The sequence below is a fragment of the Oncorhynchus tshawytscha genome, linkage group LG11 (genome assembly GCF_018296145.1).
Source record: "Oncorhynchus tshawytscha isolate Ot180627B linkage group LG11, Otsh_v2.0, whole genome shotgun sequence".
Lineage (NCBI taxonomy): Eukaryota > Metazoa > Chordata > Actinopteri > Salmoniformes > Salmonidae > Oncorhynchus > Oncorhynchus tshawytscha.
Genome location: NC_056439.1, coordinates 51,871,353 through 51,898,852, shown reverse-complemented (window position 1 = coordinate 51,898,852; position 27,500 = coordinate 51,871,353). Strand labels below are relative to the sequence as shown.

The 27,500-nt window shown below is 44.2% G+C and overlaps 1 protein-coding gene across 11 annotated transcripts in view; it reads right to left on the bottom strand.

The window, feature by feature from the left end:
• Nucleotides 1–27,500, bottom strand: part of pacs2 (phosphofurin acidic cluster sorting protein 2) — a 138,926-nt gene that overhangs the window by 9,504 nt on the left and 101,922 nt on the right. For 5 of the 11 annotated variants that reach the window (XM_042330312.1, XM_042330304.1, XM_042330309.1 and 2 more), the window contains 14 exons: nucleotides 27,117–27,279; nucleotides 26,681–26,754; nucleotides 24,111–24,191; nucleotides 23,084–23,143; nucleotides 21,035–21,186; nucleotides 20,762–20,852; nucleotides 17,680–17,751; nucleotides 15,018–15,151; nucleotides 13,483–13,615; nucleotides 12,293–12,415; nucleotides 9,588–9,694; nucleotides 8,982–9,136; nucleotides 8,419–8,529; nucleotides 3,198–3,306 (listed from right to left, as the gene is read on the bottom strand). In XM_042330312.1, the coding sequence (XP_042186246.1) occupies nucleotides 3,198–3,306; nucleotides 8,419–8,529; nucleotides 8,982–9,136; nucleotides 9,588–9,694; nucleotides 12,293–12,415; nucleotides 13,483–13,615; nucleotides 15,018–15,151; nucleotides 17,680–17,751; nucleotides 20,762–20,852; nucleotides 21,035–21,186; nucleotides 23,084–23,143; nucleotides 24,111–24,191; nucleotides 26,681–26,754; nucleotides 27,117–27,279 (1,565 nt within the window). The remainder of the gene's footprint in view (nucleotides 1–3,197; nucleotides 3,307–8,418; nucleotides 8,530–8,981; nucleotides 9,137–9,587; nucleotides 9,695–12,292; nucleotides 12,416–13,482; nucleotides 13,616–15,017; nucleotides 15,152–17,679; nucleotides 17,752–20,761; nucleotides 20,853–21,034; nucleotides 21,187–23,083; nucleotides 23,144–24,110; nucleotides 24,192–26,680; nucleotides 26,755–27,116; nucleotides 27,280–27,500) is intronic. The other 6 variants (XM_042330307.1, XM_042330310.1, XM_042330308.1 and 3 more) reach the window with 4 other exon arrangements.

Below are 27,500 nucleotides of genomic sequence, written 5' to 3'. Positions count from 1 at the left end.
AACATGACCTGTGTCAGTACTATAACCACAGTACAACCCTACTCCAACGTGACCTATGTCAGTACTCTAACCACAGTACAACCCTAATCCAATGTGACCTATGTCAGTACCATAACCACAGTACAACCCTACTCCAACGTGACCTATGTCAGTACCATAACCACAGTACAACCCTACTCCAACATGACCTATGTCAGTACCATAACCACAGTACAACCCTACTCCAACATGACCTATGTCAGTACCATAACCACAGTACAACCCTACTCCAACGTGACCTGTGTCAGTACTCTAACCACAGTTCAACCCTACTCCAACGTGACCTATGTCAGTACTCTAACCACACTACAACCCTACTCCAACGTGACCTGTGTCAGTACTCTAACCACACTACAACCCTACTCCAACGTGACCTGTGTCAGTACTCTAACCACAGTACAACCCTACTCCAACGTGACCTGTGTCAGTACTCTAACCACACTACAACCCTACTCCAACGTGACCTACGTCAGTACCATAACCACAGTACAACCCTACTCCAACGTGACCTGTCAGTACCATAACCACAGTACAACCCTACTCCAACGTGACCTACGTCAGTACCATAACCACAGTACAACCCTACCCCAACGTGACCTACGTCAGTACCATAACCACAGTACAACCCTACTCCAACGTGACCTACGTCAGTACCATAACCACAGTACAACCCTACTCCAACGTGACCTCTGTCAGTACTATAACTGATGTATAATCATCATCATATCCTAATAATTACATCCCCCGGAATCCTATTGGCTGTTCATTAAGCAGCTGTTAATAGACGCACATAAAAGGACAATACGTTCATCATGCTAAATAATTACCGTACACATCTCATTATAATCTGGCAGCGATGATTTAATTTGAAACTTGTATTCAACCATGTGCGTTTATGGCCTCCCGGGTGGCACAGTGGTTAAGGGCGCTGTACTGCAGCGCCAGCTGTGCCATCAGAGACTCTGGGCCGCGACCGGGAGGTCCGTGGGGCGACGCACAATTGGCCTAGCGTCGTCCGGGTTAGGGAGGGTCTGGCCGGTAGGGATATCCTTGTCTCATCGCGCACCAGCGACTCCTGTGGCGGGCAGTGCACGCTAACCAAGGTTGCCAGGTTCACAGTGTTTCCTCCGACACATTGGTGCGGCTGGCTTCCGGGTTGGATGCGCGCTGTTAAGAAGCAGTGCGGCTTGGTTGGGTTGTGTATCGGAGGACGCATGACTTTCAACCTTTGTCTCTCCTGAGCCCGTACGGGAGTTGTAGCGAAGAGACAGTAATTTTTATTATTTTTTAATTCTCTGAGTGGGAGCAGAATTCATGGTTATTCAGTGAAGGCAAATGCCGTCCAGGTGCTGATGCAGCAGAACACCCCCGAACCATCACACTACCACCACCATGCCTGGCCGTTGGTGTGAGGATCTTACTGTAGAATGCAGTGTTTGGTTTCCGGCAGATTAAACGGGACCCATGTCATCCAAAAAAGCCCACTCCGGGTTTTCCCAAAACGCGCGTCTCCAGAGGATTCAAAGGTGGAACTTTAAAAAAATAAATAATAATATTTAAAGACATGAAGGAACCATGAATTCTGTTTTGTATCAGATAATTCTACAGGAGAACGTCAGGCCATCCAGTCGGTGAGCTGAAGCTGAAGAACAGCTGGGTCGTGAAGCAAGACAAGGATGCAATTCTACGTCAGAATGGCTGAAAAGGAGCACACATAACACTCTGGATTTGGCCTGGTCCAAAATACCAGACTTAAACCCGATGGTGATGTTTTACCAGGACTGGAAACGAGTAGTTCATTCTTGAAAACCCACAAACGTTGCTGAGTTTTAAAGCAGTTCTGTATGGAAGAGTGGGCCACAATTCCTCCACAGCGACGTGAGAGACTGATCAACAACTACAGGAAGTGTTTGGTTGGTCAACAACTACAGGAAGTGTTTGGTTGGTCAACAACTACAGGAAGTGTTTGGTTGGTCAACAACTACAGGAAGTGTTTGGTTGGTCAACAACTACAGGAAGTGTTTGTTTGGTCAACAACTACAGGAAGTGTTTGTTTGGTCAACAACTACAGGAAGTGTTTGGTTGGTCAACAACTACAGGAAGTGTTTGTTTGGTCAACAACTACAGGAAGTGTTTGGTTGGTCAACAACTACAGGAAGTGTTTGGTTGGTCAACAACTACAGGAAGTGTTTGTTTGGTCAACAACTACAGGAAGTGTTTGTTTGGTCAACAACTACAGGAAGTGTTTGGTTGGTCAACAACTACAGGAAGTGTTTGTTTGGTCAACAACTACAGGAAGTGTTTGTTTGGTCAACAACTACAGGAAGTGTTTGTTTGGTCAACAACTACAGGAAGTGTTTGTTTGGTCAACAACTACAGGGAAATCGGCGTTGCATAACTTTGTTTATTAAATAAATGAAATAAGAATAGAAATGTGTTATTTGTTCACTCTGATTTTCTTTTATCTCATGTTAGGTTTTGGTTGAAGATCTGATAACGCCTCCCGAGTGGCGCAGAGGTCTAAGGCGTCACTACAGATTCGGGTTCAATCCCGGGCTGTGTCGCAGCCGGCCGCGACCGGGAGACCCATGAGGCGGCGCACAATTGGCCCAGCATCGTCCGGGTTAGGGGGAGGGTTTGGAAGGCCGGGATGATCTTGTCCCATCGCGCTCGAGTGACTCCTGTGGCGGGCGGGGCGCAATTCACGCTGACAGGTGTACGGTGTTTCCTCCGGGTTAAGCGAGCAGTGTGTCAAGAAGCAGTGCGGCTTGGCAGGGCTGTGTTTCGGAGGACGCGTGGCACCTCTCCCGAGTCCGTACGGGAGTTGCAGCGACAAGACTGTATCTACCAATTAGATATCATGAAATTGGGGAGAAAAAGTGGTAAAAATGAAAAATGAAAGATTTGACGAACATTCAGTGTCAAAAACATGCAAAAATAGAGAAAATCAGGAAGGGGGCAAATACGTTTTCACAGCACTACGCCTCTTTATAGTCCACACTGTTAAAGAAAAGTTTCAAATTCAATCACGCTGCCAGATTATGAGATGTGGTAACTTTTGCATTTAACAGCATATTACTTGTGCAATACGAAAATTCCGCCCATAAAGTGAGATAACTAAATGTGTGTGTGTGTGTATATACACACGTTGCCCTTACCTCTTCTGTTTGTATGTGAGCATGGCCTCAGCGATGGGGAGTTGGTGAGCTCCGTTGGCCCCGACCATATACTGGGTTACCCTGGAAACCACGTCTGGACTCTCCTGCACTGTGCACCGCATGACAGGATTGGTTGATTTATTGATGGCATTTATTAATTGTCATTCAAGAAGAAATTATTTCTACAGTTTACAGGACACATAAACACGAGGACTCTGGTACTCTTCTGTTTTCGCTGATAGCTATGCCTGATCTCAGATCTGTTGGTGTCAACTCATTTCTTCTGGTCCTAGATCTGTTGGTGTCAACTTCTTGTTCTGATCCCAGATCTGTTGGTGTCAACTTCTTGTTCTGATCCCAGATCTGTTGGTGTCAACTTCTTGTTCTGATCCCAGATCTGTTGGTGTCAACTCCTTGTTCTGATCCCGCCGGAAGTTCTGATGTACTTCCGGCGCCGACAGAGATGGCCGCCTCGCTTCGCGTTCCTAGGAAACTATGCAGTTTTTTGTTTTTTTACGTGTTATTTCTTACACTAGTACCCCAGGTCATCTTAGGTTTCTTTACATACAGCCGACAAGAACTACTGAATATAAGATCAGCGTCAACTCACCATCAGTACGACCAAGAATATGTTTTTCGCGACGCGGATCCTGTGTTCTGCCTTACAACCAGTGTAACCGAGTGGATCACATGCAGCGACCAAAAAAAAAAAAAAAACGACTCAGAAAAAGAGGGAAACGAAGCGGTCTTCTGGTCAGACTCCGGAGACGGGCACATCGTGCACCACTCCCTAGCATTCTTCTTGCCAATGTCCAGTCTCTTGACAACAAGGTTGATGAAATCCGAGCAAGGGTAGCATTCCAGAGGGACATCAGAGACTGTAACGTTCTCTGCTTCACGGAAACATGGCTAACTGGAGAGACGCAATCCGAAGCGGTGCAGCCAGCGGGTTTCTCCACGCATCGCGCCGACAGAAACAAACATCTTTCTGGTAAGAAGAGGGGCGGGGGCGTATGTCTTATGGCCAACGTGACATGGTGTGATGAAAGAAACATACAGGAACTCAAATCCTTCTGTTCACCTGATTTAGAATTCCTCACAATCAAATGTAGACCGCATTATCTACCAAGAGAATTCTCTTCGATTATAATCACAGCCGTATATATCCCCCCAAGCAGACACATCGATGGCTCTGAACGAACTTTATTTAACTCTCTGCAAACTGGAAACGATTTATCCGGAGGCTGCATTCATTGTAGCTGGGGATTTTAACAAGGCTAATCTGAAAACAAGACTCCCTAAATTTTATCAGCATATCGATTGCGCAACCAGGGGTGGAAAGACCCTGGATCATTGTTACTCTAACTTCCGCGACGCATATAAGGCCCTGCCCCGCCCCCTTTCGGAAAAGCTGACCACGACTCCATTTTGTTGATCCCTGCCTACAGACAGAAACTAAAACAAGAAGCTCCCACGCTGAGGTCTGTCCAACGCTGGTCCGACCAAGCTGACTCCACACTCCAAGACTGCTTCCATCACGTGGACTGGGAGATGTTTCGTATTGCGTCAGACAACAACATTGACGAATACGCTGATACGGTGTGCGAGTTCATTAGAACGTGCGTTGAAGATGTCGTTCCCATAGCAACGATTAAAACATTCCCTAACCAGAAACCGTGGATTGATGGCAGCATTCGTGTGAAACTGAAGGCACGAACCACTGCTTTTAATCAGGGCAAGGTGTCTGGTAACATGGCTGAATACAAACAGTGCAGCTATTCCCTCCGCAAGGCTATCAAACAAGCTAAGCGCCAGTACAGAGACAAAGTAGAATCTCAATTCAACGGCTCAGACACAAGAGGTATGTGGCAGGGTCTACAGTCAATCACGGACTACAGGAAGAAACCCAGCCCAGTCACGGACCAGGATGTCTTGCTCCCAGGCAGACTAAATAACTTTTTTGCCCGCTTTGAGGACAATACAGTGCCACTGACACGGCCTGCAACGGAAACATGCGGTCTCTCCTTCACTGCAGCCGAAGTGAGTAAGACATTTAAACGTGTTAACCCTCGCAAGGCTGCAGGCCCAGACGGCATCCCCAGCCGCGCCCTCAGAGCATGCGCAGACCAGCTGGCCGGTGTGTTTACGGACATATTCAATCAATCCCTATACCAGTCTGCTGTTCCCACATGCTTCAAGAGGGCCACCATTGTTCCTGTTCCCAAGAAAGCTAAGGTAACTGAGCTAAACGACTACCGCCCGTAGCACTCACATCCGTCATCATGAAGTGCTTTGAGAGACTAGTCAAGGACCATATCACCTCCACCCTACCTGACACCCTTGACCCACTCCAATTTGCTTACCGCCCAAATAGGTCCACAGACGATGCAATCTCAACCACACTGCACACTGCCCTAACCCATCTGGACAAGAGGAATACCTATGTGAGAATGCTGTTCATCGACTACAGCTCGGCATTCAACACCATAGTACCCTCCAAGCTCGTCATCAAGCTCGAGACCCTAGGTCTCGACCCCGCCCTGTGCAACTGGGTACTGGACTTCCTGACGGGCCGCCCCCAGGTGGTGAGGGTAGGCAACAACATCTCCTCCCCGCTGATCCTCAACACTGGGGCCCCACAAGGGTGCGTTCTGAGCCCTCTCCTGTACTCCCTGTTCACCCACGACTGCGTGGCCATGCACGCCTCCAACTCAATCATCAAGTTTGCGGACGACACAACAGTGGTAGGCTTGATTACCAACAACGACGAGACGGCCTACAGGGAGGAGGTGAGGGCCCTCGGAGTGTGGTGTCAGGAAAATAACCTCACACTCAACGTCAACAAAACTAAGGAGATGATTGTGGACTTCAGGAAACAGCAGAGGGAACACCCCCATCCACATCGATGGAACAGTAGTGGAGAGGGTAGCAAGTTTTACGTTCCTCGGCATACACATCACAGACAAACTGAATTGGTCCACTCACACAGACAGCATCGTGAGGAAGGCGCAGCAGCGCCTCTTCAACCTCAGGAGGCTGAAGAAATTCGGCTTGTCACCAAAAGCACTCACAAACTTCTACAGATGCAAAATCGAGAGCATCCTGGCGGGCTGTATCACCGCCTGGTATGGCAACTGCACCGCCCTCAACCGTAAGGCTCTCCAGAGGGTAGTGAGGTCTGCACAACGCATCACCGGGGGCAAACTACCTGCCCTCCAGGACACCTACACCACCCGATGCTACAGGAAGGCCATAAAGATCATCAAGGACATCAACCACCCGAGCCACTGCCTGTTCACCCCGCTGCCATCCAGAAGGCGAGGTCAGTACAGGTGCATCAAAGCTGGGACCGAGAGACTGAAAAACAGCTTCTATCTCAAGGCCATCAGACTGTTAAACAGCCACCACTAACATTGAGTGGCTACTGCCAACACACTGTCAATGACACTGACTCTACTCCAGCCACTTTAATCATGGGAATCGATGGGAAATGATGTAAATATATCACTAGCCACTTTAAACAATGCTACCTTATATAATGTTACTTACCCTACATTGTTCATCTCATATGCATACGTTGATACTGTACTCTATATCATCGACTGCATCCTTATGTAATACATGTATCACTAGCCACTTTAACTATGCCACTTGGTTTACATACTTATCTCATATGTATATACTGTACTCGATATCATCTACTGTATCTTGCCTATGCTGCTCTGTACCATCACTCATTCATATATCCTTATGTACATATTCTTTATCCCCTTACACTGTGTATGACAGTAGTTTTTTTTGGAATTGTTAGTTAGATTACTTGCTCGTTATTACTGCATTGTCGGAACTAGAAGCACAAGCATTTCGCTACACTCGCATTAACATCTGCTAACCATGTGTATGTGACAAATAAAATTTGATTTGATTTGATTTGATTTGGATGAAGAGATCTGTTGGTGTCAACTCCTTGTTCTGATCCCAGATCTGTTGGTGTCAACTCCTTGTTCTGATCCCAGATCTGTTGGTGTCAACTCCTTGTTCTGGTCCTAGATCTGTTGGTGTCAACTCCTTGTTCTGATCCCAGATCTGTTGGTGTCAACTCCTTGTTCTGATCCCAGATCTGTTGGTGTCAACTCCTTGTTCTGATCCCAGATCTGTTGGTGTCAACTCCTTGTTCTGATCCCAGATCTGTTGGTGTCAACTCCTTGTTCTGGTCCTAGATCTGTTGGTGTCAACTCCTTGTTCTGGTCCTAGATCTGTTGGTGTCAACTCCTTGTTCTGATCCCAGATCTGTTGGTGTCAACTCCTTGTTCTGGTCCTAGATCTGTTGGTGTCAACTCCTTGTTCTGATCCCAGATCTGTTGGTGATATCATATCAACTCCTTGTTCTTATCCCAGATCTGTTGGTGATATCATATCAACTCCTTGTTCTTATCCCAGATCTGTTGGTGATATCATATCAACTCCTTGTTCTGATCCTAGATCTGTTGGTGATATCATATCAACTCCTTGTTCTGGTCCTAGATCTGTTCTCATGATAGCACCAACAGATCTGGTAACCAGGCTAGCTATATACAGCGACCTCGATACATCCGGTAGTACTGTAGGTGTGTGTGTGTGTATAGTGGGTTTAGTGTGTGTGTGTGTGTGTAGTGGGTTTAGTGTGTGTGTGTGTGTGTGTAGTGGGTTTAGTGTGTGTGTGTGTGTATAGTGGGTTTAGTGTGTGTGTCTGCGTGTGTGTAGTGGGTTTAGTGTGTGTGTGTGTGTGTGTGTGTAGTGGGTTTAGTGTGTGTGTCTGTGTGTGTGTAGTGGGTTTAGTGTGTGTGTGTGTGTATAGTGGGTTTAGTGTGTGTGTCTGTGTGTGTGTAGTGGGTTTAGTGTGTGTGTCTGTGTGTGTGTAGTGGGTTTAGTGTGTGTGTGTGTGTGTGTATAGTGGGTTTAGTGTGTGTGTCTGTGTGTGTGTAGTGGGTTTAGTGTGTGTGTGTAGTGGGTTTAGTGTGTGTGTCTGTGTGTGTGTAGTGTGTGCGTGCGTGTGTGTAGTGGGTTTAGTGTGTGTGTCTGTGTGTGTGTAGTGGGTTTAGTGTGTGTGTCTGTGTGTGTGTAGTGGGTTTAGTGTGTGTGTGTAGTGGGTTTAGTGTGTGTGTCTGTGTGTAGTGTGTGCGTGCGTGCGTGTGTATAGTGGGTTTAGTGTGTGTGTCTGTGTGTAGTGTGTGTGTCGTACCCATGACTGGTGCTTCTGGCTTGTGAAACAGGTCACTCCACGCAGTGTCCTGGAATAAACTGTTGTATCGATAGTCGATGGTACCCAGGTACTTGGAGACTGGGTGAGATCCTGAATAGAAACAAAGAATAGACGACACATTATACACAATAAGAACCTTTAGAAAAGCATGTATATAGAAATGTGTCATTTAAAACAACATTTATACAGTAACTTCCAAAAACTGTAATGTCTGAATGAATTAAAACATGAATGAAAGGAAAGTATTCAGACCCTCGTCCTTTTTCCCACATCAGCCTTCTTCTAAAATGGATTACATAATTGTTTTCCCTCATCATTCTACACACAATACCCCATAATGACAAAGTGAAAACAGGCTTTTTTTTAGAAATGTTAATTAAAATTAAATTGAAAAAAAAAAAAAACAGAAATACCTTATTTACATAAGTATTCAAACCCAATGTAAATTAATTTTAGAATAAGGCTGTAACCTAACATTAAGGTGGGGGAAAAAAGTAAAAGGGGTTCTGAATAACTTTATGAAAGGCCTAAAAAAAACTCACCTAGTGGTATGATGAGGAACCTCATGTAGCCCAGCCAATCAGGGGTCTTGTAAGAGAGGTGGTCTACAAACAGCCTGAGGACTGCACCGAGGTAGTGCTGGGCTCCAGCCACAGCTATCTTTATGGGGATGGGCGTCTGGCTGTTACAGTTACAGCTACGAGACACAACAGGAACACACAAGAGGGTAATGGCAATAAGACACAACAGGAACACACAAGAGGGTAATGGCAATAAGACACAACAGGAACACACAAGAGGATAATGGCGATAAGACACAACAGGAACACACAAGAGGATAATGGCGATAAGACACAACAGGAACACACAAGAGGGTAATGGCGATAAGACACAACAGGAACACACAAGAGGATAATGGCAATAAGACTCATGTCCTGTTATTGTAATATTGTTATTGTATAGCCCAAGCTGACTCCCCATATGTATTTTTTAATTAACCTGATACCTGCATTCGATGTATACAATCAACGTTAATTGAATATAGCTGCATGTGTAACTGGTTAATTTAGTTACAGTACAGCTTTTCAGAAATCTGAATCCTAGTGTACTACAATGACTGAAGAGAGAGGGATGGGTGTGAGGCTTACAATCTCTGTATGCGTGAGACGATGGTGTTGAAGGCGGCCTGGATGTCTGCTGTAGTACAGGTACACACCACTGGGAGGTGCTGGTTCTGGAGAACACTTGACAGATACTGAGAGAAAAAAAACAGATGGGGGGGGGAATGATTTAAAAAAATGTTTTTATTAAGATCCCCGTTAGTCGACGGCCAATGGTGAAAGCTTGTCTTACTGGGGTCCGACACATAACGAAGAAGACATTTACAGTTAAAATACTTTACAATTTATACACGTTTAAAAACATTGACATGTAGTGTGTGTGCGCATCTTATCAGTTGCGCATACATGTTAGCACATACACACAACATGTAGGTCACATAGAGGAGAGGTGTTGCCTTGAATTTGTTGTGGACCTGGGGACCGGGTTGGCAGGGTAGCCTAGTGGTTAGAGCGTTGGACTAGTAACCGAAAGGTTGCAAGATCGAATCCCCGAGCCGAGGTAAAAATCTGTCGTTCTGCCCCTGAACAAGGCAGTTAACCCTCTGAAAATAAGAATTTGTTCTTAACTGACTTGCCTGGTGAAATAAAGGTTAAAAAAAAAAGACCCCCTCGTGGCATGTCTGGTGGGGTAAGTGTCAGTGCTGTGTGTAAATTGACGATGCAAGAAATTTAGAATGTCCAACACATTGTTTCTTATAAAAAAAAGGAGAAGAGATGCTGTCAGCCTTTCCTCAACTCTTAGCCAAGAGAGACTGACATGTTTTGTATTAATATATGGTTGAATCATCAGCACACATGGACACACGTGCTTTGTTTAATACCAGTGGCGGGTCATTGGCAAAAATAGAAAAGAGTAGAGGGCCTAGAGAGCTGCCCTGCGGTACACCTCACTTTACATGTTTGACACACGTTTTCTCAACAACAGTTTATTCTCAATAATATCTTTGGTCAATAATGTCAAAGGCTGCACTGAAATCTAAAAGTACTGCTCACACAATCTTATTATTATCAATTTCTTTCAACCAATCAGCAGTCATTTGTGTCAGTGCAGTACATATTGAGTGCCCTTCTCTATAAGCATGCTGTTGTTAATTTGTTTACAGAGAAATAGCATTGTATTTGGTCAAACACCATTTTTTCCAACAGCTAAGAGCTGACAGCAAGCTGATAGGTCTGCTGTTAGAACCAGTAAAAGCCGCTTTACCACTTTTGGGTAGTGGAATTACTTTGGCTTCCCTCCAGGCCTGAGGACAAAGACTTTCCTCCTCTAGACTCAGATTAAAGATATGACAGATAGGAGTGGCTATAGTGTCAGCTACCATCCTCAGTAGCTTTCCATCTAAGTTGTCAATGCCAGGAGGTTTGTCATTATTGATCGATAACAATCATTTTTCCACCTCTCCCATACTAACTTTACAAAATTCAAAACTGTCATTATAGTTTTTTTTTTATGCATGAGTACGATGGCTCACTGTTAGTGGTTGGCATTTTCTGCCTAAGTTTGCCCACTTTGCCAACAAAGTAATCATTGAAATAATTGGCAACATCAAATGGTTTTGTGATGAATAAGCCATCTGATTGGATGAAAGATGTGCAGCCGGACTTAGCCACTCCTTTTGCCACCATGTTTTTTTCAACCATACAGTTATTCAATTCCTCATCAATCCATGGAGCCTTAACGGTTCTAACAGTCAGTTTCTTAATTAACAGGTGAATGTTTATCCATAATTGGAAGGAGCAATTTCATAAATTCATCAAGTGCAGCGTCTAGATGTTCCTTTATTAATCACATCAGACCAACAATGTTTTTAACATCGTCCCCATAAAGAGTCACAGCAAAATCTTTTGTATGATCTCTGATACACTATTTTAGGCCCAGCTGTTGGAACTTTGGCTTTCCTGCATATAGCCACTATATTGTGATCACTGCATCCAATGGGTGATGTCCCCGACTAAAAAAAAAATAAAGAACAGTAATCTGTTCTTTGACCAATCATTTGGTCGAAATGTTAAAACGTGTATTTTTTTCCATATATTGACACATCGTATGTGTTTTATTCAAATCAACTATATTCACTGAGCTTGTCTGATGCTTTAAGCACACTGTTTGATTAAATCATTAAGACACACACATGACAGGAGGGAGTCCGACCAGCAATTGATTTGATTGAAGAGGACTGGCCACCCCACATAGCCTGGTTCCTCTCTCGGTTTCTTCCTAGGTTCTGGCCTTTCTAGGGAGTTTTTCCTAGCCACCGTGCTTCTATGCCTGCATTGCTTGCTGTTTGGGGGTTTTAGGCTGGGTTTCTGTACAGCACTTTGAGATATCAGCTGATGTAAGAAGGGCTTTATAAATTAATTTGATTTGATTCCCAGCAACTGATGCTAACCACATCACGGGATCTAAACTCAAAATGTAGATAGCTAGTAACCAAACTTCTTCAATAGACTTTCCAAAACAACAAACCGAGCTCTCCCTCATTCTCCATTCAACAGGAAGTAACGAAGACACCCTGAAGGCATTGTTTGCAGGCAAGCGAACAGTTTGAGAAAAGGAAAATAAAAAAAGAAATTGACAGAGAAAAATGTGGGAATGTGAGAATATGAGGGTGTGAAGAGAAGTTTAGTAATTCATAATTCTATCTGTTGTTTTTCCTTCTGGTCGTCATGGAGACAGACCAGAGAGGGGTTACTAACCTGTCACTTCCTGTATATCCCTTTCTGTCTCTTACCTGGCCCTGCCAATCAGATGTGTTGATGAGGATGATGCTGTCGGGTAGATGGTGGTCAGACACCAGGATGTGGTTCAGCTGGTCATACACAGTCTTCCTGGGGATCTGTGGAGGGGGAATACACTTATAGAATAGATAGAAAATAATAAAAATTGTTATTGTGCATCAAAATAGAAATTCATCACACACAGCAGAGATGCAGACACTGGAAGAGCCACGCCCCTGGAGCCGATCAGCCACAGAGCCACGCCCCTGGAGCCAATCAGCCGCAGAGCCACGCCCCTGGAGCCGGTCAACCACAGAGCCACGCCCCTGGAGCCGATCAGCCACAGAGCCACGCCCCTGGAGCTGGTCAGCCACAGAGCCACGCCCCTGGAGCTGGTCAGCCACAGAGCCACGCCCCTGGAGCCAATCAGCCGCAGAGCCACGCCCCTGGAGCCAATCAGCCACAGAGCCACGCCCCTGGAGCCAATCAGCCGCAGAGCCACGCCCCTGGAGCCAATCAGCCGCAGAGCCACGCCCCTGGAGCCGGTCAGCCGCAGAGCCACGCCCCTGGAGCCGGTCAGCCACAAAGCCACGCCCCTGGAGCCAATCAGCCACCGAGCCACGGAAAGTGACTTTGCAGGCTAGCTCAGTGCCCCCTCTCATTGAGTAACTCAAGTTGAAGACCGACCCGGGTACTGCAGGCTGCCATTAGCAACTAAATTATCCTTACAACTTCTTCTGATTAAAAAAATTATCGGTTCAAGGACATACATCTGGTGTATTAGAAGCAATTATTGGTACCATGATAGTCTTCAAAACATATTTTTATTCCCACGAAGATTGACATTTTTCCATTCACTCTAATGGGGCATCTTGTTTTCTACAAACAATGCCTGCAGTACTACAGTCAGCCTTGAACTACCGTGGCTTCAATGAGAGGGGGCAGTTGTTCTCCCCTGGATTCAAACCAGAAACCATCTGATTACCGGCCCACCTTTCTAACAATGAGGCTACCACAGAGACAGAGCTTCTCAGAGAATTATAGACCAGCATGCTCTACAACCCCTCTGCTTCACTGTGCTAATCTATTAATGTTATTTATTGTGATTTAAAAGGCTAAACGGATCCTACATCAGCACTCCTACGCTGTGATGCTTGATACATACAGCCACTGATCGGGTTTGCCTGCAGTGTGCTCCTCCTACCTGTAGATGGCAGCGTGTGTCAAGCAAGCGTTCGTTATCCAGGCTGTTGGCTCTCTCATTCTGTGGTCTGTTGGGCTGGCGCTCCTTTAGGGAAGTACTTCTCCCTCTCCTCCCTGCCAATTTAGCTTCCTGCCTGGAGAAGACACCAGAACACTAAAGTGAGGACAGAAGGGAGGGAAGGGGGCTTGTTTTCTTCAGGTAGAGGAGAAGCGAAAGGAAGATGATGGGTTTGAATTAGGGAGTATGGAATGACACAGGTAGAGAGGTGTGACCCTAAATGAGTAGAGGGCAGGGCCGGCTCTAGGGGGGGATGCAGGTTAGGGAGTTGCCACCCAAATGATTCTGGTCTGAGTCATGTTAAACTACAACATTCCAGGATATTAGCTCAGACAGACCAAAGTTCTGTCTTCCCACCAAAAGTTCTGTCTTCCCACCAGTAAAAAGAGGGGGAAAAGAGCAATTGTTTCTTCAATTGGGAAAAAAGAGAGAAGGACATGGTGTTTGAGCTAGACATTATGGAAGACAAAAGGTTGGGAGGTGTGAGGGAATTCTCAAGAGCAAGGAACCTATGACCTGAAGAAGGCTGTTAAAGCCAAAACGTTTGTGTATGCTACCCCGATGCCGTAAAAAAAAGATTTTTAACGTTTAAAAAAAATGAATTAAGCCTCATGACATCTTTAATAATCCCAGAGAGCATGGTCGGCTGGATGGAGAGATGTTGAGAGTGGGCCGGTCATACTTGAATAATCCCAGAGAGCATGGTCGGCTGGATGGAGAGATGTTGAGAGTGGACCGGTCATACTTGAATAATCCCAGAGAGCATGGTCGGCTGGATGGAGAGATGATGAGAGTGGACCGGTCATACTTGAATAATCCCAGAGAGCATGGTCGGCTGGATGGAGAGATGTTGAGAGTGGACCGGTCATACTTGAATAATCCCAGAGAGCATGGTCGGCTGGATGGAGAGATGTTGAGAGTGGACCAGTCATACTTTAATAATCCCAGAGAGCATGGTCGGCTGGATGGAGAGATGTTGAGAGTGGACCGGTCATACTTTAATAATCCCAGAGAGCATGGTCGGCTGGATGGAGAGATGTTGAGAGTGGACCGGTCATACTTGAATAATCCCAGAGAGCATGGTCGGCTGGATGGAGAGATGTTGAGAGTGGACCGGTCATACTTTAATAATCCCAGAGAGCATGGTCGGCTGGATGGAGAGATGTTGAGAGTGGATTGGAGAGAAAAATAAATGCTGTCGCCACCTTTCTCTCCTACCAAGGTGCACGGACTGAAGCAAGCTGAAGGTGAGAAGATGCAGTATCTAGCAGAGGTTTGAGAGAGGGAATCAGAGGCTCTTTCTCAATCCATCTTTCCTCGATTCCTTGCATCCTGTCTTCTCACCTCCTCAAAACACACTGGATGAGAAGGTCTGAAGAGAGGGACCGTGGACCGTATCCTCCAATACGCTTGAGAAGGAGGAGATAATATCCGAGGAATCATTGCAAGATTAACTGAGAGAGTCGGACAGTAGTTACCACCTGTTGGAAGGGATGATGAGGGACTCGGTCTTCTTCATCTTGCCAGTAGGGGGCAGTTTCTCCAGGAAGGTGTCCATGTTGTCCATCTCCAGCTCTGTAGTGGGGGTCACTGCCTCTGGTTGCTCCTCCTGCTGGGACAGAGCAAAGACAGGGATAAGACACAACGGCAGTTGGTAGTATCTAGTTTCTTTTGTCATTTACAGTGGGGCAAAAATTTATTTAGTCAGCCACCAATTGTGTAAGTTCTCCCACTTAAAAAGATGAGAGAGGCCTGTAATTTTCATCATAGGTACACTTCCACTATGACAGACAAAACGAGAAAAGAAAATCCAGAAAATCACATTTTAAGATTTTTTATGAATTTATTTGCAAATTATGGTGGAAAATAAGTATTTGGTCAATAACAAAAGTTTATCTCAATACTTTGTTATATACCCTTTATTGGCAATGACAGAGGTCAAACGTTTTCTGTAAGTCTTCACAAGGTTCACACACACTGTTGCTGGTATTTTGGCCCATTCCTCCATGCAGATCTCCTCTAGAGCAGTGATGTTTTGGGGCTGTTGCTGGGGAACACGGACTTTCAACTCCCTCCAAAGATTTTCTATGGGGTTGAGATCTGGAGACTGGCTAGGCCACTCCAGGACCTTGAAATGCTTCTTACGAAGCCACTCCTTCGTTGCCTGGGCGGTGTGTTTGGGATCATTGTCATGCTGAAAGACCCGGCCACGTTTTATCTTCAATGCCCTTGCTGATGGAAGGAGGTTTTCACTCAAAATCTCATGATACATGGCCCCATTCATTCTTTCCTTTACACGGATCAGTCGTCCTGGTCCCTTTGCAGAAAAACAGCCCCAAAGCATGATGTTTCCACCCCCATGCTTCACAGTAGGTATGGTGTTCTTTGGATGCAACTCAGCATTCTTTATCCTCCAAACACGACGAGTTGAGTTTTTAACCAAAAAAGTTATATTTTGTTTTCATCTGACCATATGACATTCTCCCAATCTTCTTCTGGATTATCCAAATGCTCTCTAGCAAACTTCAGACGGGCCTGGACATGCACAGGCTTAAGCAGGGGGACACGCATAGTGTGTTACTGATGGTAGGCTTTGTTACTTTGGTCCCAGCTCTCTGCAGGTCATTCACTAGGTCCCCCCGTGTGGTTCTGGGATTTTTGCTCACCGTTCTTTTTATAATTTTGACCCCACGGGGTGAGATCTTGCGTGGAGCCCCAGATCGAGGGAGATTATCAGTGGTCTTTGTTTGTCTTCCATTTCCTAATAATTGCTCCCACAGTTGATTTCTTCAAACCAAGCTGCTTACCTATTGCAGATTCAGTCTTCCCAGCCTGGTGCAGGTCTACAATTTTGTTTCTGGTGTCCTTTGACAGCCCTTTGGTCTTGGCCATAGTGGAGTTTGGAGTGTGACTGTTTGAGGTTGTGGACAGGTGTCTTTTATACTGATAACAAGTTCAAACAGGTGCCATTAATACAGGTAACGAGTGGAGGACAGAGGAGCCTCTTAAAGAAGAAGTTACAGGTCTGTGAGAGCCAGAAATCTTGCTTGTTTGTAGGTGACCAAATACTTATTTTCCACCATAATTTGCAAATAAATTCATTACAAATCCAACAATGTGATTTTCTGGATTTTATTTCCTCATTTTGTCTGTCATAGTTGAAGTGTACCTATGATGAAAATTACAGGCCTCTCTCATCTTTTTAAGTGGGAGAACTTGCACAATTGGTGGCTGACTAAATACCTTTTTGCCCCACTGTATATAGGTTACTCTCACTAGCTAGGTTTCCATCCAATTGGTGACAGATTTTCACGTGAATATTCTACAATCTGCAAGAAAACAATTTGCACATTTTCCCACTAGAGATCTGCTTCCATCAACAACAACAAAAATTGTAGATAAAAGTGCATGATAACCTAGTGCACATAAAAATGTATTTTGCAGTAAAATTCAAATGTACCACATAAAATAAAAAAATTCTACTTTACTGATGGTTTTGACACAATGAATGTTGTGTTATATAGCGAACGTGTCTACTCTGATATTGGTCCCTGTGTGGTCTAGCCATCAGCTCGCAGATACAGAGCGGGTATACTCTACATAATGAGATTATTATTCGACTAAAGACTGAGATCATTTTAAATTTCCCAAACGGCAGCCGAGCATCGATCTTCATGTCACCAGAATAACAGCCTAAATATTTATTGGAAAGGTGCATGAAGCTCATCGTACACTTTCACCTGTAAAGTTCATCACAACATCTCGAGTGACTCCATGTTTACATTGATATGACGGTTATATACATATATATATTTATATATCAATATTTGCGCATAAAGGAGTATCCACTGCAATTTATCGCATTATTCATTTTACAAACACAAAAAGATCCCACCTTGTCTAGCGTATTTTGTTTTGTCGACATTTTGGAAAGTTTGCCGACAAAATGTTCTGTTTTCATCAGGTCTGTCGTGAAATGTTTTAATCTGACAACTACTTTACTGCCATAAAAATGTTGAGTGAGATCAAAATAAATAACTTCAATAAGAAATACCTGACCACGACCCAGTCACCAGGGGAGAATAGTGCTACAGTATCTACCATTAAATGGATGGATGGCAGTTGTTTGAAAATACTTACAAGAGAAGCGTTATCTGAGACATTGTCCACCTGGAACTTGTCTCCACTGCTCTTAGTCTTGTCTGGGTCCATCTGCAGGGAAAAGGGAAGAGAGGAGGATTACAATTTACGAGGGAGGTGGTATAGCAAGAACACTATAGCTACAACACATTCGCTACAACACATACGCTACAACACATTCGCTACAACACATTAGCTACAACACATTAGCTACAACACTATAGCTACAACACATTAGCTACAACACTATAGCTACAACACATTAGCTACAACACATTAGCTACAACACTGTAGCTAATGTGTTGTAGCTATAACACATTAGCTACAACACATTAGCTACAACACATTAGCTACAACACTATAGCTACAACACATTAGCTACAACACATTAGCTACAACACATTAGCTACAACACATTAGCTACAACACATTAGCTACAACACATTAGCTACAACAGAATAGCTACAACAGTATAAGTAACAGTATAGCTAACAGTTTATCCAACAGTATAGCTAGCACAGTATAAGTAACAGTATAGCTAATAGTATAAGTAACAGTATAGCTAATAGTATAGCTACAACACTATAGCTACAACAGTATAGCTAGCACAGTACAAGTAACAGTATAGCTAACAGTATAGCTAGCAATATACAGTTGAAATCAGAAGTTTACATAGACCATAGCCAAATACATTTTAACTCCGTTTTTCACAATTGCTGACATTTAATCCTAGTAAAAATTCCCTGTCTTAGGTCAGTTAGGATCACCACTTTATTTTATGAATGTGAAATGTCAGAATAACATTAGAGAGAATGATTTATTTCAGCTTTTATTTCTTTCATCACATTCCCAGTGGGTCAGAAGTTTACATACACTCAATTAGTATTTGGTAGCATTGCCTGTAAATTGTTTAACTTGGGTCAAACGTTTCAGGTAGCCTTCCACAAGTTTCCCACAATAAGTTGGGTGAATTTTGTCCAATTCCTCCTGACAGAGCTGGTGTAACTGAGTTAGGTTTGCAGGCCTCCTTGCTCGCACACACTTTTTCAGTTCTGCCCACAAATGTTCTATGGGATTGAGGTCAGGGCTTTGTGATGGCCACTCCAATACCTTGACTTTGTTGTCCTTAAGCGATTCTGCCACAACTTTGGAAGTATGCTTGGGGTCATTGTCCATTTGGAAGACCCATTTGCGACCAAGCTTCAACTTCCGGACTGATGTCTTGAGATGTTGTTTCAATGTATCCACATCATTTTTCTACCTCATGATGATGATCTATTTTGTGAAGTACACCAGTCCCTCCTGCAGCAAAGCACGCCTACAACATGATGCTGTCACCCCCATGCTTTACGGTTGGGATGTTGTTCTTCAGCTTGCAAGCCTTCCCCTTTTCCCTCCAAACATAACGATGGTCATTATGGCCAAACAGTTCTATTTTTGTTTCATCAGACCAAAGGACATTTCTCCAAAAACGACGAGCTTTGTCCCCATGTGCAGTTGCAACCCGTAGTCTGGCTTTTTTTATGGAGGTTTATCAGCAGTGGCTTCTTCCTTGCTGAGCAGGCTTTCAGGTTATGTCGATATAGGACTCATTTTACTGTGGATATAGATACTTTTGTACCCGTTTCCTCCAGCATCTTCACAAGGTCCTTTTCTGTTGTTCTGGGATTGATGTTCACTTTTCGCACCAAAGTGCGTTCATCTCTAGGAGACAGAACGAGTCTCCTTCCTGAGCAGTATGACGACTGCGTGGTCCCATGGTGTTTATACTGCATACTATTGTTTGTACAGATGAAAGTGGTACCTTCAGGCGTTTGGAAATTGCTCCTAAGGATGAACCAGACTTAGGGAGGTCTACAATTATAGGTCTTGGCTGATTTCTTTTGATTTTCCCATGATGTCAAGCAAAGAGGCACTGAGTTTGAAGGTAGGCCTTGAAATACATCCACAGGTACATCTCCAATTGACTCAAATTATGTCAATTAGCCTATCAGAAGCTTCTAAAGCCATGACATCATTTTCTGGAATGTTCCAAGCTGTTTAAAGGCACAGTCAACTTAGTGTATGTAAACTTCTGACCCACTGGAATTGTGATACTGTGAATTCTAAGTGAAATAATCTGTCTGTAAACAATTAATGGAAAAATTACTTGTGTCATGCACAAAGTAGATGTCCTAACTGTCCAAAACTATAGTTTGTTAACAAGAAATGTGTGGAATGGTTGAAAAACTAGTTTTAATGACTCCAACCTAAGTGTATGTAAACTTGCAACTTCAACTGTAGCTAGCAGTATAGCTAGCAGTATAACTAACAGTATAGCTAGCAGTATAACTAACAGTATAGCTAGCAGTATAGCTAGCAGTATAACTAACAGTATAGCTAGCAGTATAACTAACAGTATAGCTAGCAGTATAACTAACAGTATAGCTAGCAGTATAGCTAGCAGTATAACTAACAATATAGCTAGAACAGAATAGCTAGGTTGTCTGATGGATCTCAGCCAGGGTATATTATGGTCCTGGGAGGGTGACAGTCTCAGACAGGGTATATTATGGTCCTGGGAGGGTGACAGTCTCATCCAGGGTATATTATGGTCCTGGGAAGGTGACAGTCTCAGACAGGGTATATTATGGTCCTGGGCTGGGAGGGTGACTGTCTCATCCAGGGTGTATTATGGTCCTGGGCTGGGAGGGTGACAGTCTCATCCAGGGTATTTTATTTATTTACCTTTATTTAACCAGGTAGGCAAGTTGAGAACAAGTTCTCATTTACAATTGCGACCTGGCCAGTATATTATGGTCCTGGGAGGGTGACAGTCTCATCCAGGGTATATTATGGTCCTGGTAGGGTGACAGTCTCATCCAGGGTATATTATGGTCCTGGTAGGGTGACAGTCTCATCCAGGGTATATTATGGTCCTGGTAGGGTGACAGTCTCATCCAGGGTATATTATGGTCCTGGTAGGGTGACAGTCTCAGCCAGGGTATATTATGGTCCTGGGAAGGTGACAGTCTAAGCCAGGGTATATTATGGTCCTGGTAGGGTGACAGTCTCATCCATAGTGAATGTCAGTCGTTCTCACCGGACTTGGTGGCTCTCTGTGACTCCGGCTGCTGTGGATGCTGCCAATATCTGTCTGAGAACTGGAGAGGGAGAGACCCTCAAAATATGGCCTGTGAAAGAGAAAGCATCGGAAATAAATACTTCTGAAAAGAGTCACTGGGGTCCCTCATTGCTCTGAAATATGTCTGTAGTGTAGACTGCTATGGTGTTACGAGAGTCTACCGCCATATCTAAAATCACTAATACACAAGGCGAAAGGTACATAAATACACACAGCTCTCCTCCCACTCACTTGAGTTTAGGTTTCGGGGTGCTGAGGACACTGTCGTCATCGTCTAGTTCCGGTCCACTGTCACTGGGGTTCTCTAGGTCCAGACTCTCTAGGTCTAGATCCTCCTCTACCTCTGGAGGGGGTTCTGCCGGGTCCTGCTCCGAGTCCAACACCTGGAACATTCAGATAGACGCAGAGACACACGCATACGCAGGAGCACGCAGGGGCACACACACACACACACACACACACACACAGAAAACGCGAATGGATAGAAAGACACAGAGACAAGAAGTAAGAAAGAAACAAGAAAACAGATTTTTAATATTTGCATAAATCTACTGAGCAAATTAATGAAAAGGACCATAGCAGTTTGAAGTATGTGATATGACACTTAGAAATTCTTAATGTTACCTCGTTTAAAACAGAGTATCAGGGTTGGGTTACCTCGTTTAAAACAGAGTATCAGGGTTGGGTTACCTCATTTAAAACAGTATCAGGGTTGGGTTACCTCGTTTAAAACAGTATCAGGGTTGGGTTACCTCGTTTAAAACAGTATCAGGGTTGGGTTACCTCGTTTAAAACAGTATCAGGGTTGGGTTACCTCATTTAAAACAGTATCAGGGTTGGGTTACCTCATTTAAAACAGAGTATCAGGGTTGGGTTACCTCGTTTAAAACAGAGTATCAGGGTTGGGTTACCTCATTTAAAACAGAGTATCAGGGTTGGGTTACCTCATTTAAAACAGAGTATCAGGGTTGGGTTACCTCATTTAAAACAGAGTTTCAGGGTTGGGGTCAATTCCATTTAAATGCCAGTCAATTAAGGAAGTACACTGAAATTCCAATTCTCTTCAATGCTTTTCAACGAGGAACCTTTAGAATTGGGTTTAATTTCTGAATTGACTGGAAAAGAAATGGAATTGACCCCAACCCAGGTTAGTACAACAGCTGGACAGGTTGTTACCTCATTGAACCCAACCCAGGTTAGTACAACAGCTGGACAGGTTGTTAACTCATTGACCCCAACCCTGGTTAGTACAACAGCTAGACAGGTTGTTAACTCATTGACCCCAACCCTGGTTAGTACAACAGCTGGACAGGTTGTTACCTCATTGACCCCAACCCAGGTTAGTACAACAGCTGGACAGGTTGTTACCTCATTGACCCCAACCCTGGTTAGTACAACAGCTAGACAGGTTGTTAACTCATTGAACCCAACCCTGGATAGTACAACAACTGGACAGGTTGTTACCTCATTGAACCCAACCCTGGATAGTACAACAGCTGGACAGGTTGTTACCTCATTGAACCCAACCCAGGTTAGTACAACAGCTAGACAGGTTGTTACCTCATTGACCCCAACACTGGATAGTACAACAGCTGGACAGGTTGTTACCTCATTGACCCCAACCCTGGTTAGTACAACAGCTGGACAGGTTGTTACCTCATTGACCCCAACCCAGGTTAGTACAACAGCTGGACAGGTTGTTACCTCATTGACCCCAACCCAGGTTAGTACAACAGCTGGACAGGTTGTTAACTCATTGACCCCAACCCAGGTTAGTACAACAGCTGGACAGGTTGTTACCTCATTGACCCCAACCCAGGTTAGTACAACAGCTGGACAGGTTGTTACCTCATTGACCCCAACCCTGGTTAGTACAACAGCTAGACAGGTTGTTAACTCATTGAACCCAACCCTGGATAGTACAACAACTGGACAGGTTGTTACCTCATTGAACCCAACCCTGGATAGTACAACAGCTGGACAGGTTGTTACCTCATTGAACCCAACCCAGGTTAGTACAACAGCTGGACAGGTTGTTCCCTCATTGACCCCAACCCAGGTTAGTACAACGGCTGGACAGGTTGTTACCTCATTGACCCCAACCCTGGTTAGTACAACAGCTGGACAGGTTGTTAACTCATTGACCCCAACCCAGGTTAGTACAACAGCTGGACAGGTTGTTACCTCATTGACCCCAACACTGGATAGTACAACAGCTGGACAGGTTGTTACCTCATTGACCCCAACCCTGGTTAGTACAACAGCTGGACAGGTTGTTACCTCGTCTGAGACTCGGAACCTCTTGATCAGGGCCACCAGTCTCTGTTTAAAGTTCTGCTGCTAAAAGAGGACACAGAAACAACTACTCATCAAAACAGACAGACCCATCACAAAGACCTAGCCTGGGTCTGTTTACACGTGGAATAGTAGCACACACACACACAGACTGGTACCCAGGCTAACAACAACCGGGAGAGTAATCAGTTGCCTCTAAAGGATTTCCAACAACAAATATGTCGCTTTTTGGGGGGGGGGACCGAACTAAATTAACATAGAAATGTGAGTTATAAGATCTGTCATTCTCATTGAAAGGATGTCTGAGAAGGCAGATCTGTTCTATGTGCTCTATTTCTATGTGTCCTGTCCTTAAGTTATTTTTTATATTTTTTTTGTATATTTTTAAACATCTTTCAAACCGCTGAAAATATGACATTTTTGGGGGAATATTGCAAATACATTTTCGCAGTGGATTAGATGGTACAATGATTCACAACCAGGCAATGGGCAGAAATATGTCTGTATATGTCTGTATAAAATACAGAAATATGTCTGTATATGTCTGTATAAAATACAGAAATATGTCTGTATATGTCTGTATAAAATACAGAAATATGTCTGTATATGTCTGTATAAAATACAGAAATATGTCTGTATAAAATACAGAAATATGTCTGTATATGTCTGTATAAAATACAGAAATATGTCTGTATAAAACCCCTGAAGGAAGTGGGACCATGTTAAATAAAGGTGAAATAAAAACCATGGCAACGCTGCCGTTTGACCAGCAGGTAGGATGTTAGGTAGAAAAAAACAACAACAACAAAACAACAAAAAAAACACGCTGGGATATTGTGAATTACCACCGGACGCTTCTTGTTTTTTTTAGCAGGAAACAAATCTCAAACTAAAACATTGTATCTAATCTTATTTCCAATAAAAATTAAGATAAGGCTTATTCATAAACCTAAGCTTGATGAGAATGCAACACAAAAAAAGATGTCTGGATGACTTTGCTACCATCTCTTACCCTGGTAATTGAGGCAGTCCTCACGATAGACCTCCTGTGCTTCTTTGGTTTCCTTACATCATACTCATCATCCTCAAGGTCCTGGGGATAAACATGTCAACAGTATAACAGTATAAAACACAGCCAGGGCAGGTTGTCAAACATATACAGTCGTGGCCAAAAGTTTTGAGAATGAAACAAATATTAATTTCCACAAAGTTTGCTGCTTCAGTTGTCTTTAGATATTTTTGTCAGATGTTACTATGGAATACTGAAGTATAATTACAAGTATTTCATAAGTGTCAAAGGCTTTTATTAACAATTACATGAAGTTGATGCAAAGAGTCAATATTTGCAGTGTTGACCCTTCTTTTTCAAGACCTCTGCAATCCGTCCTGGCATGCTGTCAATTAACTTCTGGGCCACATCCTGACTGATGGCAGCCCATTCTTGCATAATTAATGCTTGGAGTTTGTCAGAATTTGTGAGTTTTTGTTTGTCCACCTGCCTTTTGAGGATTGACCACAAGTTCTCAATGGGATTAAGGTCTGGGGAGTTTCCTGGCCATGGACCCAAAATATCGATGTTTTGTTCCCCGAGCCACTTAGTTATCACTTTTGCCTTATGGTAAGGTGCTCCATCATGCTGGAAAAGGCATTGTTCGTCACCAAACTGTTCCTGGATGGTTGGGAGAAGTTGCTCTCGGAGGATGTGTTGGTACCATTCTTTATTCCTGGCTGTGTTCTTAGACAAAATTGTGAGTGAGCCCACTACCTTGGCTGAGAAGCAACCCTACACATGAATGGTCTCAGGATGCTTTACTGTTGGTATGACACAGGACCGAAGGTAGCGCTCACCTTGTCTTCTCTGGACAAGCTTTATTCCGGATGCCCCAAACAATCGGAAAGGGGATTCATCAGAGAAAATGACATTACCCCAAGACTCAGCAGTCCAATCCCTGTACCTTTAGCAGAATATCAGTCTGTCCCTGATGCTTTTCCTGGAGAGAAGTGGCTTCTTTGCTGCCCTTCTTGACACCAGGCCATCCTCCAAAAGTCTTTGCCTCACTGTGCGTGCAGATGCACTCACACCTGCCTGCTGCCATTCCTGAACAAGCTCTGTGCTGGTGGTGCCCCGATCCTGCCGCTGAATCAACTTTAGGAGACGGTCCTGGCGCTTGCTGGACTTTCTTGGGCGCCCTGAACCCTTATGCACAACAATTGAACCGCTCTCCTTGAAGTTCCTGAAGATCCGATAAATGGTTGATTTAGGAGCAATCTTACGGGCAGCAATATCCTTGCCTGTGAAGCCCTTTTTGTGCAAAGCAATGATGATGGCATGTGTTTCCTTGCAGTTGACCATGGTTGACAGAGGAAGAACAATGATTCCAAGCACCACCCTCCTTTTGAAGCTTCCAGTCTGTTATTCAAACTCAATCAGCATGACTGAGTGCTCTCCAGCCTTGTCCTCGTCAACACTCACACCTGTGTTAATGAGAGAATCACTGACAGGATGTCAGCTGGTTCTTATGTGGCAGGGCTGAAATACAGTCGAAATGTTTTTTGGGGATTCAGTTCATTTGCATGGCAAAGAGGGACTTCATCTGATCACTCTTCATAACATTCTGGAGTATATGCAAATTGCCATCATACAAACTGAGGCAGCAGACTTTGTGAAAATTAATATTTGTGTCATTCTCAAAACTTTTGGCCACGACTGTACAGTATAACAACCCACTCCAGGGGTGTATTCACTAGGAAGCCAAACAGAAGCCAAACAGAAGCCAACAAACAAAACCCAACAGAAGCCAACAAACAGAACCAAACAGAAGCCAACAAACAGAACCAAACAGAAGCCTACCGAACCAAACAGAAGCCAACAAACAGAACCAAACAGAAGCCAACAAACAGAAGCCAACAAACAGAACCAAACAGAAGCCAACAAACAGAACCAAACAGAAGCCAACAAACAGAACCAAACAGAAGCCAACAAACAGAACCAAACAGAAGCCAACAAACAGAACCCAACAGAAGCCAACAAACAGAACCAAACAGAAGCCAACAAAGCCAAACAGAAGCCAACAGAACCAAACAGAAGCCAACAAACAGAACCAAACAGAAGCCAACAAACAGAACCCAACAGAAGCCAACAAACAGAACCAAACAGAAGCCAACAGAACCAAACAGAAGCCAACAGAAGCAAACAGAAGCCAACAGAAGCAAACAGAAGCCAACAGAAGCAAACAGAAGCCAACAGAACCAAACAGAAGCCAACAGAACCAAACAGAAGCCAACAGAACCAAACAGAAGCCAACAGAACCAAACAGAAGCCAACAGAAGCAAACAGAACCAAACAGAAGCCAACAGAAGCCAACAGAAGCCAACAAACAGAACCAAACAGAAACCAAAATAATGAAATGTGGAAGGACTACCTGAATTTGTCTAATAGAAACTTGTTTTGTTGCGAAAAGGGTTTTTCCGTCGCTAAACGTTTTGTTACGTTGCAAAACTAATGAATACACCCCGCTGATGTGTTTCTCCTGTCTGTTCGGCCTCAGCGAGGATAATGTACTGGACTGTATTTGTACTGACCTGACCCTGAACAGCATCATCGCTGGCCTCCTGCTCTGAAGAGAAACTCTCATACTCCTCCTCTGAATAGGTATCTAGAACACACACACACACACATTAACCTAATACTGCAGGAGCAAGATGGAGAATATCACGTCACAGGCTGCCAGGGTTGTTAAATCATTCATCCATTTTTTTAAATTTATTGTGGTCTTCAGATTTCACAAAGCAGTAATGCAGTTCAGAATACTACATGGCACTTTGGTAAAGAGCTCTTTGATACAATTTCATGTAATTGGCGCCTGATTTATGCAGAGAAAATGTCCTTACAAGATTAACTACTAGCCTCTGCCCAGTGCTCTGCCCAGTGCTCTGCCCAGTGCTCTGCCCAGTGCTCTGCCCAGTGCTCTGCCCATGGCTCTGCCCAGTGCTCTGCCCATGTTGTGTAACAGCGTACCTGAGCATTTGATCTTGGTTCCCTCCTGCAGAGCGGCCTCTTCGTGGTCTATCGGCTGACTGGACAGTGAGAAGATCCAGATCTCAGCTACTTTACCCAGCATCTCCTTCTGGTTACTGCACAGAGACAGAACCTGGCCCCCCTCCGTAGGGTGCTGCATCACCTGGTGGTGGTGGGGGGGGCAACAAGACCAAAAGGGGATTTTTCTGGCATTCTTCTGGCATTTTTCTGGCATTCTCTCTCTCTCTGTGTTTGTGTCTCTAGGTCTCTCTCTGTCTCTCTGTGTCTCTATATGTCTCTCCCTCTCTCTAGGTCTCTCTCTGTGTCTCTATATGTCTCTCCCTCTCTCTAGGTCTCTCTCTGTGTCTCTATATGTCTCTCCCT